The sequence below is a fragment of the Chanodichthys erythropterus genome, chromosome 16, assembly GCF_024489055.1.
Source record: "Chanodichthys erythropterus isolate Z2021 chromosome 16, ASM2448905v1, whole genome shotgun sequence".
Classification (NCBI taxonomy): Eukaryota; Metazoa; Chordata; class Actinopteri; order Cypriniformes; family Xenocyprididae; genus Chanodichthys; species Chanodichthys erythropterus.
This window is the reverse complement of record NC_090236.1, coordinates 23,952,772-23,969,471: the sequence shown is the minus strand read 5'-3', so window position 1 is coordinate 23,969,471 and position 16,700 is coordinate 23,952,772. Positions and strand designations below refer to the sequence as shown.

At 39.4% G+C, this 16,700-nt stretch overlaps 1 protein-coding gene across 6 annotated transcripts in view; it reads right to left on the bottom strand.

Annotated features, from left to right (window-relative positions):
* Positions 1-3,416: 3,416 nt before the first annotated feature.
* The window catches only part of arhgef4 (Rho guanine nucleotide exchange factor (GEF) 4), a 102,841-nt gene continuing 89,557 nt past the window's right edge, over positions 3,417-16,700 (bottom strand). For all 6 annotated transcript variants that reach the window (XM_067362132.1, XM_067362134.1, XM_067362136.1 and 3 more), the window contains 9 exons: positions 11,872-12,048; positions 11,481-11,675; positions 11,103-11,282; positions 10,781-11,013; positions 7,830-7,959; positions 7,605-7,736; positions 7,244-7,487; positions 6,875-6,952; positions 3,417-4,468 (listed from right to left, as the gene is read on the bottom strand). In XM_067362132.1, coding sequence (XP_067218233.1) covers positions 4,311-4,468; positions 6,875-6,952; positions 7,244-7,487; positions 7,605-7,736; positions 7,830-7,959; positions 10,781-11,013; positions 11,103-11,282; positions 11,481-11,675; positions 11,872-12,048 — 1,527 coding nt within the window. In that variant the 3' untranslated portion in view covers positions 3,417-4,310. The remainder of the gene's footprint in view (positions 4,469-6,874; positions 6,953-7,243; positions 7,488-7,604; positions 7,737-7,829; positions 7,960-10,780; positions 11,014-11,102; positions 11,283-11,480; positions 11,676-11,871; positions 12,049-16,700) is intronic.

The following is a 16,700-nucleotide window of genomic DNA, read 5'->3' as shown; positions in this document are numbered from 1 at the left end:
CTGCATCTGATTATGATATGTTAGCTATGTGATAAAATAGTGTTTTTTAAAGCATGGTACTCGCAAAAAAATCAAGAAAATTGATTTAAACAATAAGACTAAACGTGTTGAGCTATATAACAACAATTCGTTTTCTGTCTATAAATATATCAAAACAGTTGTTCCGGAAACCGAGGCAGACTGAGGGGTAACGGGCGGGGGTATGACGCAATTGACAGGCGACTCCTCACACCTCCCGGATCCTTGCTTAAAATTGCAATTTTCTCATGATTTACAAATAGTTGGAAACATTTGGGATATTGTAAGTACTCAAGTGAACAAAATATATAACACTGGCCTAGTGGCTTTTGGATATTTTACTGCAAAATATTGGAAAAAAATACTTGCAAAGGATATGGATATCTGAGAGGCATGAGAAGATTTCTGAGGATGGATGGATGGATGAAGGGAAAGACTGAAATATGGATGGATAGAACACAGACACCTGCAGAAACACAGACCTCACCTGCCCACCCTCCAGAACCTGATCCAATGTTTTCCTCTGTGGACTCAAATGGAAAGTTTTTGGACCCACAAAAACTCTTTCCACATCAAAAAGTCACTGCAAAGTGATGCAGCACAACAAACCAGGCCCCCCAGAACATCTGAGACTTCAGAATACCCCTCGTGTGTTAAAATCCTCAAAGCATTTTAAAAATGTATAGACCTAAAGGAATCCCACAAAAAAACAAATTGACAAAAACAGATTTGACAAAAAACTCAAAACATGTTGCGGTCCAGACAGCATTGGTGAAATGTTGAAACAGCACACCTGAGCTGCAGATAGCTGTGCTCAAATTATTCAACTTTGTACTTTAGTTTTCATCTGGACACTCAGTGATCAGAGCTACAGTGACATCTGGAGCCAATGACTAATAACCCCAATTGATATGCGAGTAAATAAACTGGACCCTAATAATTTCAGTGGTATTTGTGTGAGCAGTAACCTGGGGAAGTTATTTAGATACAATTGTAAACTTACTGAGCCCGAGTCAGATTGGCTTCCTTCCAAATCACAGAACTACTGATCACATTTACACCCTACAGACCCTAATCAATAAACACGTAAAATGGATTAAAAAAATGGAAAAATATTTGCATGCTTTGTCGCTTTTCAAAAAAGAATTTGATTCTATTTGGCACGATGGATTATATTACAAACTTTTACAAAGTAATATGGAGGAAAAGTTTATGATTACAATTTAAAATCAGTGTATTTGAACAACAATTGTGCAATAAGAATCGGCAATTCTTCAGAGAAGTCCACAGCTGTTCAACGTTTACATTAAAGAATTAGTGAATAAGTGGTGCAGTTGGAATAGTCTATAGGACTCGCTCTAGAAGACAAAAATGTCAAGCTTTATATATATTGTCCAACATTCCCAATTTTTCTGATGCATGTCCTTTATTTAATTTCATATGTTGGTATTAATTCAGTGTTTATAATGCTAATACTTGAACTTCAAAAAAATCTTTACCCAAACTGACTGGGTTTCTAGAGAGCAAAGGTTTTGTGAAAAAAGTGGAAGACTTAAACCTAAAAATAAACTGTAAAAAAGATCTGATGATCACTAGTGATAGTATTTTATTCTGTATTGTCATCATTCAGGTTGGATTTCAGCTTTAATGTTCATTTTGTTTTTAACAAAAACATAGAAACTAGTGGACTTCCGACTCTCTTTCACCCCAAAATGGCGGAAACGCAGGGCTGCTGCTGGGCGCCGGTGTTCCAATGGAACGTTTTATTGAGTGTCGCTTCTTGTTAATGTATATTCTTTGGCACTAGTCAAAGCATTTGTCATTTGCGTCTTGTTCCGTGTTCACAACAAGTTTCAATATAAAAGGCTTTGCGACTGAGTGACTTGCTCATAAACACAATCTTTGCCGCCATCTAATGGCGTTATAATGTAACTTCTGCTGCTGTTCACGATCAGGGACTATTTTTTCCAGCGGAAGGAAGTCTTTTAATGATTTTGCTCCATGAAAGTTGCAGATACATATTTTTTGCCTTTAAAGGTGTCGAAGAACATGTTTTTAAAAGATGTAATATAACTCTAAGGTGTCTCCTGAATGTGTCTGTGAAGTTTCAGCTCACAATACCCCATAGATTTTTTTTTAATAATTTTTTTTAACTGCCTATTTTGGGGCATCATTATAAATGCGCCGATTCTTGGTGTGCGGTCCCTTTAATTCTCGTGCTCCACGTGCTTGCTTGCTTACCTAGTCTGATGATTCAGCTGTGCACAGATCCAGACGTCCTGCCCCTGTGTAATGCCTTGAACATGAGCTGGCATATGCAAATATTGGGGGCGTACACCCCGACTGTTACGTAACAGTTGGTGTTATGTTGAGATTGGCCTGTTCTTCGGAGGTCTTTTAAACAAATGAGATTTATATAAGAAGGAGGAAACAATGGAGTTTGACACTCACTGTATGTCATTTCCATGTACTGAACTCTTGTTATTTAACTATGCCGAGGTAAATTCAATTTTTGAATCTAGGGCACCTTTAATTTTTGTATTGTGTGGTAACCGTTTTATAAAAGCAATAAGCCCCGTGAAGCCATGGCTTACAGTGAATTTACAACAGCTAAGGGGGTTTTAGGCACTCCTCTACACGTCGTACAGTCTATGGTCATGCCTAACAACGCCCCTTCACGGCTTCTTGGGGCTTTAGTACATAAATGTATAATTGCACTGTAACAGGGACACCTTCAAATAAAGGGTTACACTTTATTTTAAGGTGTCTTTGTTACACTGTAATTATACATGTAAGTACTGAGTAATAAGTAACTACATGTATTTATTATAGGGTTAGGATGAGGGTTTGGTTTAGTTGTATGTAATTATGCATAATTTATAGTTATTACTATAGTAACAGCATGTAACATATGTAGCAGAAAATAGTGTTACCAAATAACAAGTAACTTTTTATGTCTTATTGCTTAATATTATGATTGTCTTGTTTCAAGGTCACAGACAAAGCACACACTGGATGCTAGTGTAACCATAGAAACATTGAACTGATATGCTGGCATGAACCTTGACCACTGGGTGGCAGTATTTTCATTTTGTAAAGATGAAAAGGTAAACACTGCAGCTAGTGACTACTAACATAGATCTTAGTAATGGTGAAGAGTGCCGTTTCACTGTAGTGGCAACAAACAGAACTGCAAAAATAGTGAGAGCGTGTGGAAAAATTTCAAAAGCACAAACAACGAAAAATACTACAATTAAAATATGAAAATAATAAAAGCTAATTTAAAATAATACTAAAACAACACTGCTCTCCTGGAAAATCATCATGCAAACGTGAAGCTGGAATAGAAAGCATTTCAACATCAACAATGATAAATCAGTTTGACATTAACCAACACTTACAAATGCTTTTTATTAACATACTTTGTTTTGTGGTTGAAGATAATCATATACTGTACATATTTGACAACTGTCAAAGATACTCTTTAATTTAATAGTACCATTATCTATCAGAATGACAGAATATTGAGAATTTTATTTGGGTTGAAAATGTCGAGTTTCACAGCAAATTCATGCAACCCCCCATCACAACATCTGGGTTACGTTTGGAATGGCACTTCAAAGAGAAGTTCGTTACAGAGGAGTCATTAGGCAGCAGAATCAAATGAGCACATACATGAAACACTCATCTGAAACGGTGAGTACTGATGGGACGTCGTCTAAGCATCATTTTAGAGGCTTCATGAGGAGAAAGTTCGGAGAAGTTGATAGTTGCATACACAGACTGACATGATATCGACGGACTTCGTGTGACAGCCTTGGAAGTTATACAGTAATAAATCTCAACACTGTCTACTTTCGTCTTGTGCGGAACCCTTTGAAACTTGAAACATTATCATGGGTTACACAAAAGTATCAAATTACATACAAAAGCTAGTAGTTGGGCACTGTGGATAGCTGGCATACATTGAAAACTTGGAAATAAATTAACCGACATATAAAGAAGTCCTCTCTTCAAGCGGGGCTCTTTTGATGAAGCGTGTCCGTACGATGATGACTTGCAGCAGTAGTCGTATTAGTCGGGAAGTGGAGCGGTTGAGCAGTAGTAGCCGTCTTTTTTCGACGTTATTAACATAGCAGGAATGCCCTCCCGTGATGTCCGACAACGTCTGGGAGTGATGCTGTGATTGTAACAAACCCATAAAGTGCTTTCGCAATTGGACAATAAAAATAAACATGTTACACTGGGATAAAAACACAAGTTCAGGCACAACCGCGAATGTACCGAGTCCCTCATTTTTTGAACGGTGTCAAGCGTCCAATGTTGTGCCAGAAATTGGAGGTCTTGCGTTTGGGTTCGGCCAACATGATGACCTGCTGCTGGGGCAGGGAGGTGGGGAGCGTGGGGTGCTTCTGACGCAGCAGGAAGTCATAGTAGGGCCTGGTCACAGCTGCGGGGAGGAGGACATAAACACGGGGTCAGAAAACGCGGAGAGTTCAGTCAGTCGTTAGAGAACAGGACACACATGTTGGTTTAGTAGACGAGCATGTTTTCTGTCGGTTGGTACTTGTATTACTGCTGATATTATTGAATGTTACATGTAATGGTTTTAGTGTGTTCTTATTAGGGAAGGATGGGATGCCTGTGAATTATGTAAGAACAGTTACTGTAATTAAAGGGCTGGGTATCCATACAGATTTCCCGATTCGAGTTGATCTTTCATGTGAAAGCAATTCTCTCTCAGTTAATGCTGTAAATTTTTACAATACAAAAATAATAATTCATGTAATATCAACATGGCCTAAACTGCAGTTCAATTGTCAATTATGAATATATGAACTGAAAAAAAAAACAACTGAAAAATGCATTTATTATGATTATAACAAAGTAAAATAATAAAAATAAAAATTGCTCGTAAGAGTCATTTGTGGTTGTGCTGTGCGTTTTTGATCCATTAAAATGAATTGGTTTAAGAGAACCATTTGTGGATTGGACAATGGTTGCGCTGTTTGTTTTTGAGTCACTAAAAATAACTGATTTAAGAGAGTCGTTTGTTTGTGAAACAGACAAAATGTTTGCTCAGCATGTTTTTGATTTACTAAAAATAACCTATTTAAAAGAATAATTTGTTAGTGAATTATACTACACCTGTGCTGTTTGTTATTGATTCACTGAAAAGAACTGGGTTCAGAGTCTTTTTTTTTTTTGTGAATCAGACTACGCTGATTACTCTGTATGTTATTGATTCACTAAAAAGAACTGGTTTAAAAGAGTCATTTGTTTGTGAATTGGACTACACTGGTTGTGCTATGTTTTTGATTAAATGACTCTATTAAATTATTTTTAGTGAATCAAAAGCATAGAGCACAACCAGTGTAGTCCACAAAGTTCTTTTTAGTGAATCACTAACATACAGAGCAACCAATGTAGTCTGATTCACTAATAAATGACTCTTTTAAAACCAGTTCTTTTTAATGAATCAATAACATACAGAGCAACCAATGTAGTCTGGTTCACTAATAAATGACTCTTTTAAAGCCAGTTCTTTTTAGTGAATCAATAACATACAGAGCAACCAATGTAGCTGATTCACTAATAAATGACTCTTTTAAAACCAGTTCTTTTTAGTGAATCAGTAACATACAGAGCAACCAATGTAGCTGATTCACTAATAAATGACTCTTTTAAAACCAGTTCTTTTTAGTGAATCAGTAACATACAGAGCAACCAATGTAGTCCGATTCACTAACAAATGACTCTTTTAAAACCAGTTCTTTTTAGTGAATCAGTAACATACAGAGCAACCAATGTAGTCCGATTCACTAACAAATGACTCTTTTAAAACCAGTTCTTTTTAGTGAATCAGTAACATACAGAGCAACCAATGTAGCTGATTCACTAATAAATGACTCTTTTAAAACCAGTTCTTTTTAGTGAATCAGTAACATACAGAGCAACCGATGTAGTCCGATTCACTAACAAATGGCTCTATTAAATTGGTTCTTTTTAGTGAGTGAATCAGGCTACATTAGTTACTCTGTATGTTTTTGATTCACTAAAAAGATCCAAAAGTGTAATTTGTTCATTAATCAGACTACACCAGTTGCTGCATGTTATCGCATGCACCCCTTGAGGACAACTCAATAAAGTATGTGTTTTTATGTTCTCATTTCATCAAACAGTCTTTTTATTTTATTATATTCAATTCGCACAGCAAACTCTGGTCAAATTAAATTTTTCGTAGATTCAGCTGTGGTAGCATGGATTCAGTGAAACAGAGTAAAAGATTTATCTTGAGAATTTAAGAATCAATATCGATATCACTCAAATGAAGATCATGATTAATCGGAAAATCAATATTTTTACCCAGCCTCAGTTAAACAAGCGAATAAGTCACACTAACACACTGGAATTACCCTGGACTACTCGATCGGCTCTCTACTTTGAGAGGACACCCAGGATATTGCCCTGCGCAGGACCCCAGGAGGCACCCTAACCCCCCGCCCCTGCCTACGCTGAGGGCCTTCAGGGAGGAGAGGTGAAGTTAAGGTGGCCCTGGGAGCCAGAGGTCCTGAAGGTTCGGACAAACGTAGGCACTTGGTAGTTTTTTGGTGAAGAAGTGATGGAGATCTGAGTGCCAAAAGGTGCTGTAAAGCTAGTGCTGTTCCAGGGCAGTGCAGTAATGATGAAACAACACACAAACATAATCAAACACGTGCTTGTGAACAGATGAACAGTGACCACACATGGCACAACTCATTCACTACATGCTAAACTGGAATGATTTCTCTCTGAAAACCACATATAATCATAACAGATTAGACACGTGTCAAAATGACAAACAGCTGAAATTCACCTTTGGGCTTCCCTGTTGGATGACTTTTAGATGCATTCAACATGGCCTGCTTCTTCTGGACCTCGGTGATCGTAAAACCTGTTGGAGGACAATCAAAAACTTTTTTTAATCAACTATGGAGAACTGACTGACACGTTTGTCATTAACAAACATTATATAACACTGAATAGATCAGCAAATATGAATACATATCTAAAATATATGATCAAATCGCATTGCTAACTGGCCAGATTCTCTCTATTTTTGTTTATGTAGAACAAGTGATGCATTATGAGCTGCAATAAAATGTGAAAATAATCCACGGACAATAAAATCAGTGCTTTTCTTTATACTTCCAAGAGCGAGACCGAAAGAAGAAGTGCTGTTCACCTGTTTCGAGGTCATGCTGGACCTGTTCCCGCTCATCTGCAAAGGCTCGCAGCCAGCGCTGCTTCTGCTCGGGTTTCTTGGCACACAGGAGATGGACCTCCTCTCCTCCAGGAGAACACAATTTCAAGGCATTCTTCACACTCACGTTAAAGTCCTTATCCTTCCCATCCTCTACATCCACCACTTGCATCTGATCCATGTCTAACCGCCCCTTGTAGTACAGGATGTCCCTCCGAAGCAGATCCTGGGGTGCCAAAGAAGACAGTAACTACTTTAATACTGCTTGGTTCCACTCACATAAAAAACATCTATGCCATAAATAATAGTGATTCTGCTCTCACTGGCCTGGAAAGTGACTGACCTTCTTACAGAAAACCAATTGGTGGTCAAAGAGGAAGAACATTCGCTGCTGGCCTTTGGCCTGTGGCTGGGAGATCTTGGTCAGGTCTCCTGAGAAAATCAGATCAGAGCTCCTGCTCAAGATGTCTTCACCCTAATGAAGGGGAGAAAAAGCCAGTGAGACCACACACATATCTGGAGTGAATAAGTGTGTGAACTCTACACCCATAATGCTCCTGTAATTTACCTCCCAGTCCTCTATGGAGCTCTGCCACTGAGCAATTTTGTCAATATTCTCCAGACGCCTCTTCCTCTCATTGATCAGCCTGGCCACATTCTTCATTGCGTTTAAGGCATCTTCTACATCCTTATAATCTCTGAAAAGCACAATATGAGATTTTGTAATTTGATCAAATCATTCAAAACACTGATTCAGCAATTTGACTTCATCCATTAGTGATCATGAACATTAGTATGTATTTTGAAAAACTCTCACACTTGAGTTTTAGGGTCCAATTCTCACTATTAACTAACTATTAACTTCTACGTCAATAATCTCTAATTACTACTCATTATTTAGTAAGGTTGTTAAGTTTAGGTACTGGGTAGGATTAAAGGGATAGTTCACCCAAAAATGAAAATTTGATGTTTATCTGCTTACCCCCAGTGCATCCAAGATGTAGAGGACTTTTTTTCTTCAGTCGAACGCAAATTATGATTTTTAACTGCAACCGCTGCCGTCTGTCAGTCAAATAATAGCAGTGATTGGGAACTTGAACAATAAGAGTCGAAAAAACTTCCATAAACAAATCCAAATTAAACCCTGCGGCTCGTGACAGCACATTGAATGTCCTAAGACACGAAACGATCGGTTTGTGCGAGAAACCGAACAGTATTTATATAATTTTTTACCTCTAATACACCACTATGTCCAACTTCGTTCAGCTTCCGGCTAGTGAGGTCTGATCGCGCTCTGACAACGGAAGTGATGTCTCGCGCTCATTGAAGTATATGGGCGAGACATCACTTCCGTCATCACAACGCGTTTTTTGACCTCACTAACAGGAAGCTGAACGAAGTTGGACATAGTGGTGTATTAGAGGTAAAAATTATATAAAAAATGTTCGGTTTCTCGCACAAACCAATCGTTTCGTGTCTTAGGACATCAATGTGTCGTCACGAGCCGCAGGTTTTAATTTTGATTTGTCTAAGCAAGTTTTATTTACTGTTATAGTTGAAGTTCCCATCTACTGCTATTATTTGACTGACAGACTGCAGCGGTTGCAGTTAAAAATCATAATTTGCGTTCGACTGAAGAAAAAAAGTCACCTACATCTTGGATGCACTGGGGGTAAGCAGATAAACATCAAATTTTCATTTTTGGGTGAACTATCCCTTTAAGTGATGAATAAAGTCATGCGGAATAAGGCATTCATATGAGCTTTATAAGTACTAATAAACAGCCAATATCTTAGTAATATGCATGCTAATAAGTTAATAGTGAGAATTGGACCCTAAACTAAAGTGTTACCGGAAAAAGCAACAAATCCACAATGCTAGGTTTGTTTTTGTTTTTTTTATTTTAAACATACATTAGTGCAAATAACAGTTTGTTCCACCTAGCGACATTTAGTCTCAACTGTAATTTGCACTACTGAGTTAGTTGGTACAGTACAGCCTCCTTTAGTGTATTAAGCACTAAGCAGTAAACAGAATGCACCCTTGCATATGTCTTATCTTTTTAAGACATATAAAAAAGCATCTTATGTTATAAAAGTACAAAATAAACAGAATAATGAAAAATAACTCTTGTGAATTAGGAGTGTTACAATTTGCTCCTCTTAAACTATATTAAACACTCAAAGCTTAAAGGGATATTCACCCAAAAATGAGAATCATCCCATGATTTACTCACCCTCAAGCCATCCTAGGTGTATAAGACTATCTTCTTTTAGATGAACACAATCGGAGATATATTTAAAAATGTCCTTGCTCCTCCAAGGTTTATAATGGTAGTGAATGGGGGGCCACAAAAAAATGCATCCATCCATAATAAAGTAATCCACATGACTCCAGTGGGTTAATAAAGGCCTTTTGAAGCGAAGCTATGCATTTTTTGTAAGACAAATATCCATATTTAAAACTTAATTCAAATAACTAGCTTCCGGCAGACGACCGTACGCATACTGCGCAAGTCGACTTGCGCCAAATGAGTAATCCTCTGACGCGATGTATGACGCAGGATGTAGGAGTATTGACGCCACTTGCTGTTCAAACAAATAGGGCTGGGCAACAAACTCAAGCTCCTCTTCTCTTATATCAATATCCTCCGACATTTCTATTTAAAATTTCTATTTTGTATTAGACTTCTAATTCGTGACCGTGCTCTATCCTCTGCACTTCCGCATTCATCATTGCATCATGCGTCGGGTCAGAGGTTGCACTTCCGCCACAAATCGATGCATATGGCCATCTGCCGAAAGCTAGTTATTGTAGTTCATAAAGTTGTAAATATGGATATTTTTCTTACAAAAACCCATCGCTTCACTTCAGAAGGCCTTTATTTAACCCACTAGAGCTGTTTGGATTACTTATGGATTACTTACTATGGATTATTATGGATGGATTTTTTTATATCCTTCAAAATGTGGCCCCCCCATTCACAACCTTTATAAAGCTTTGAGGAGCAAGGGTATTTTTAAATATATCTTCGTTTATGTTCGTCTGAAAGAAGATAGTCATATACATCTAGGATGGCTTGACGGTGAGTAAATCATGGGATAATTTTCATTTTTGGGTAAACTAACCCTTTAAGCCCAACCCTCCTATACCTAATTTTCCATATTCCTTTGTCCGTGAGCACAGAAAGATGCATTTGACGCATACGCACTACCTAGTGGACTTTGTTTTCAAGCGGTCATTCGCACATGCGCTGTTTTTCTTCTGCTTTTTTTCCTGTTGTGGCGGTAAGCAAACAGTGTTGCTTTACCTTGTGCGCCCCCTTCTGAATTGGAGTGTGGATCACCCGTGACTGACAGTATTTGTTGTCTAACTGCATGAACCGAACCGTGACAACCGTCCCGCACGGTTCCAGATTATTACATGTACCGTTACACCCCTACTATATGCATTCTATGCGCCTGATTGTCTAAGCCAAAAATCAATTACTGAATATTTTCAAAATGCTGAAAAAAATACCTGTGCTGTGGGTTGGTGTACTTCAGCAGTTCAGCCAGCTGCAAAGGGTACTTGCAAATCTTCTGAACAGGAGTAAGCAGGAATCCATCCAACGAAATGTCAATCATCTTCTGGAGCAGGCGACAGGCCTCAAAGAAGAACACGTACTTTTTGATCTTCATCAGTTTGGAGAGTTGAACGCAGGCATTGGGGTGGTTGTTGCAATACTCAGAGTAGATCTGGAAGTTTGTTTGCTGGAAGGAAACAGAAGCCAAAAAACAGAATAAAAATCCAAACGTAAAAACTGTATCCTACATCAACGCCTACATGGAAGTCAGCTTACGTGTTCTAAGAAGCAGGAGCCAATCTCGCTGAGGTGAGGATGATCTTTGTTAAATTTCTTCTCCAAAGCTTTGAGGAACTTCTTCTGGAAGCGGTAGAGTTCATCGATGTTGCCAAAGATAGTGCGCAGTTGCTCCTCGGTAAACATGTCTGTCCTCTTCCGACACTGTTTTATATAGCCCTGGAAGTAAATATGTCAAAAGTTTAATGCTATAGCTGGATTATGGAACAGCTTTACTCATTACTCTGATGTGAATCAGGTCATTCTGTCAGCATGTAAACAGAGTGCTGGGTGACTCTGTAGACACTGTAATGCTTTGTAACAAGATCTACATACTGAGTTAAGAAGCGATCGATCAGAGCCATGTGGTAAACTGACCTCACAGATGTCCTTCAGGTGTTTGATGTAATCCCTCTCTGTGCTCATGATCTCATTGATGACGTTGGCTCTCATCTGCTCCTTGCAGGGCAGGCCGGGCCCTAAGGGGCCCCCCATGCTGGCACCACACCCCTCCGAGGCCCCGTCCAGATGGGCTAAGTATTCCTCCATGGGCTCATCTTGGTTCACCCGTAACTACCAGTAACAATGGTTATGGTTAGTGCACGATGTTGAATTATGACACAATGTCTGGGATTTTCTTTTATCAATGCTCTTGGCAAAAAGAACAACGGTGCATTGACGAGCCCCCAATGTAGCCTAATGTAATAGTGATGACATAATGTGACAGTAATCAAATTTTTTTATGAGCGGGAAGTCTGCTTTCTTTTACCCGAACAAAGCTGGCGGGGAACCAGCCCTCGCTGTCCAACACCCGGCCCCACCACCACTCCTTGTTTGTGGCGTCCACTACTTCAATGACGTCTCCAGCTTTGAAGCCCAACTCCTGGTCGTCCATGGTAACATGGTCCCATAGAGCCTCCGCGCACACGCTGCCATCACTGATCAGCTATTGAGAAACACAAGATGAAGGCAAAACTGAATGATGAAATATAACTGATACTACAAAGATCTTCAACATGTGTGTGGATGAAAATGTCAACAGCCTCTACTCAAGGTTTCATTTGAAAGGACTGGGCGATATATTGAATATTCACAAAATATATATATGACGTGAATTTGCTGGTGTTATAAAATTATGCTGAGAATTTTAATGCAATTTTTATTTTACCTTTTTAATGACATTTTTAATAGTCTCTAATTTAAATTCTAGCAAAAATGGCATTAATGTATGTTAGTTCAGTCATGCATCATTTCAAAACTCAACTTCATACTAAGTTTTTTGGATGACATCTGTCATGTATTAAAATGCATATTACTATTTATTTTTTGGTAACACTTTAGTTTAGGGTCCAATTCTCACTATTAACTAGTTGCTTATTAGCATGCATATTACTAGCATACAGGCTATTTATTAGTACTTATAAAGCACACATTAATGCCTTATTCTGCATGACCATATTCTACATCCCTTAATACTACCCAATACCTAAACTTAATAAATAAATACCTTACTAACTATTAATAAGCAGTAATTAGGAGTTTATTGAGGCAAAAGTCATAGTTAATTGTTTGTTAATTGTGAGAATCGGACCAAGTGTGTCTAAATTGTGACCATTACTTTAATATATTTGTGCAAATAAATGAAATTAATTGTTCTTCCTTGTATTGATGTAGTGTTTATTGATTCTCTTCAATTTCTTGTTTTAATTGCACTTAAATTAAAAGTTGTTATAACATTTTAATGTTCTTAATATATGATCTATATGTAAACAATCTGATAATTTGCAGTTTAAGCATGGTTTTTAAATATACTATAATGTTTAATGACAATAATTACTCATTAAATCCCCAGAAATACAATTGCACATTAATCTGGAGATTAAATGTGAAGATATATTTACCATTACACAATATAAAGATGGTGTGATTAATCGAGATTGATTATTTTACTGATTGACACTCCCTGTATACATACAATACATCCAACATTTTGATATTTAGAAAAAGGTGAATTGTTTTGCCTTACTATGAAAAAGAAGAGAGAGAAAAAAATGAAAATCAATTTCACTGTGTTCCAGCATCTCAGTGTCATAGTGTGTTATCATGCAATGATATACAACCCTTCATTCTGTGCACTTAACCAAAACCAAACTGCAATGTATCATTTGAGGAAGCCTTGCCAAATTAAGCCTTTTCTGTCTGCTGTCTGCTTTTTCCCTGAGTGGTCATTTTACGTTTCCGCTTTTTGCTTGCAAGGATTGGTTTGGCAAAGAAAACAAAAAATGGGGTGATATATCGGCACACTGTGCAGCTTGGCTAGAGTGAAAATTAAGTGAAATCCTGGCAAGCTTAACAGCCTCCATCAAACCATCTCTACTGTGTGGGTAAACGTGATCTGTCGGTGCTGATGTAATAATCACACTGACTTCGTTCTCTGTCCACACTTTGTGCTCACAACATCGATGGACTCGAAGGCTGAACATACACCCCCTGAATTCAGAGCCCTGCATTCTCATCACAAGAGCTGTGCCTATGTACCCTGTTGCCTAGCGACACACCCACATACTTTCCCATGTGCCTCCTCTTCACAGCCTGTGAGTTACAGCTTCTTGGTTTGTTCGAAGACCCTATCAGTAAAAGCCCTGGAGCATATTGTGCAAACATATAACAAAAAGCAATGAAAACATGCTGATCGTGAATGAAGAAGGTTTGTAAAACTAGCATGGCTGTTATAATATTGAAATGTTTCCACTAACAGAGTGAATACAGAACATTTTCACTGACCCAAACTATGCCAAGTGCACTGGCTGATATTCCAATTTGTTTCCTTCTTGATATTTATTCCTCACTGAGATGCCATGCTGCTCTACTGAGATATAACCCCAGCATAACCGTGTCAAGCTCACCAGTGTGACCTCTTTCTCCGCAGAGTCCAGCTCACCAGCAAATGGACTGTGCAGATCCCTCTGGGACACATAAAAGAAAGCCTCACATGGGCCATAAACACAAAGGAGCCATCACAACGTTTACTGTGCTCAAGGCACATAGAGCCACAAGCTGATAGTTACACAACAAAACAAGCACCGTCATTCAAAGTTTCCCACACATAAACACCCAAACATACTCACAAAAGCCTAAAAGATGCCCTCAGATGACTTGAAATGAAAGCCTGACCCCTACAAGAGTAGGTACGGGCTGGTAAATAATTAACACAGTGCCGTCCCAGCACATTACTTCTGGCTGAACGCCACAACCTCACACACACAGTCACACCCATTCCGGTTACCTTCACTGTGATGTCTGCATCCTGAAAACCCATCCACGAGTGAGCGAGAGGGACCAACTTTCCCTCCTCCTCCCCCTCGCCGTCGTCTTCCTCTCCACCCCTCCCCTCTCTCTTTCTCCTCACTGCGGCTGCGCCCTACTGGAAGGCCAGCAGGAACATCAGCACTACGTTGATGATGACCAGCAACATCATGATGACGAACACCACCACCTTCTGGGCCTCCGGGCTGAGGTTGCAGCGCAACAGGAAGTGAGCCAGGCCCTGCCGAGATGCCGTTCGCTGGCCTCCGCGAGCCATGGCGCCGGAAGCCCCCTCACCTAGAGGTCTGCGTGCGAACGCTCGACGGCACACGGCTTGTCGGCCGGATCCGCTCTGTGTTCTCTGTGAGGCGTGAGGGGGAGGGGGAAGAGCCTCCACGTCCACAGTTACCTGCTCACTTCCTTTCCGTTCTCTTCTCGCTCTTTCTCTCTTTCTCTCGCGTGCGCTATCTTCCTCCTCCTCGTCCGTCGCTCCCCTTGATTCTTTCCCCGTGTGCTGCTGATGTCAGGAGCAGGGGTGGATGAGTCTCTCCGCCTCCATGTATTCTTCTCCGTCTATGCTTTTTTCTGTCTGTTTTTCTCCTTCTGTCCTCCTTTCGCTGCCTCCCCCTCGTTCTCGTCCTCCTGCTCTGCTTAAACACACGGCTGTGTCAATTCCCTTGGACCTGATTAAAGCACTTGAAGTCCCTTCTCATTTCACCGTCTCTTTTGCAAAACGCAAACCTGAGGGGTGGAAATGGTTGCTGCATCTGTGCTTAGCGGCACTAGCAAAAACCATCCATCCATCTCCCTGAATTGACTTCTGTTTTTGCTCCGGATTTTTTTCCTCTTATCCTTCTCAGCCAATCGGCTGGCGGTGCTGTGAAGCGTATCCAGGATACCAGAGTAGCGGAGGCCGGATTTAGCGGCAGCAGGAGGGAGGCGACGGTGGGGGGAGGGATGCGAGAGAATGCAGCACAATACATCCTTTCTATCCTGCCGCATCTCTATTGGCCGAGCCGACCGCCTGTCAGGCGCACTTCCCGTGTAAAAGCGAGCACGTCCTGCTCGTCTTCACATAGCAGTGCTACGGTGATGGTAATGCTGCTGGAGATGTTAATTAAAGGCTGCATGAGGTGCCAAACACCTCTTGAGCTTTCATTTCCTGACCCGGGCCGGTGTCGGCGAGGTAGGATTAACGCAGTCATCCCCACTCGTCTCATTCCCGTGCATCAATTTGTGCACAGCTAATGGGATTAGTGAAGGACTCTGATTCTACCAACCTTCTGTTCTCTCTCTCTCGGCCACAGAGCCCCATCCCCACTGTCACAGTGTCACACAGCACGATACTTCCTTTTAAATCAGCAGCTGTGTCTTTCTGACACACACACACAGGCAAAACAATCACTCACTCTCTCCAACACTGTAACAAAATGTTCTCCCCAACACACTGGAAATGAACGCTAAAACTACATTTTTACATTTTCAGAAGAAAAAAAATGAGTTGTGTTTGCCTATTTAAATTTTTGTTGCTAGGTCACTGTTGGTTGGCAGGTTGCTGCTATGCAGTAGCTAAGGTGATGTAAATGTGTTTTAATGTATTGCTATACAGATGCTACGGTGTTCTGGGTGGTTGCACTGCAAACAGCTAATAATGAGTATTTTTGTCTTGTTTTCTAGTAAAACTATTCTCAAATATCATTGAAACAATAAAAACTGCATTAGAAGTACAAAATAAGACAAAAAATTAAGTTTATTTTTCTTATTTCCAATTGTTTTTTTCTTATATTAAATGGAAATTCACACTATATATTTTCTAAATGCATCTTAATAATCTTATTGAGAACATTTCATCTATGCATGCATTGTATTCTTAAACAAAAAAATTTCTTTAACAAAAAAAAAAAAAAAAAAAAAAAAATTAACATTTTAGTATAGGGAACACATATAAACTATTAACTATGACTTTTCCCTCAATAAACTCCTAATTTACTGCTTATTAATACTTAGTAAGGTAGTTGTTAAGTTTAGGTTTTGGGTAGGATTAAGAATGTAGAATAAAGTCATGCAGAATAAGGCATTAATATGTACTTAATAAGTACTAATAAATAGACAATATTCTGATAATAAGCAAGCACCTAGTTAAAAGACCCTTAAATAAAGTGTTACCTAATAAATAATCAAAATGTCAGAACCGGATCTTCCTCTGAAATTTCCCCTCTGGTGGCATATGTAGGAATTCTCTAATCATTTAGTCCATGTAAATCCTGCCCCTTTCTTACAATCGACTGCAAG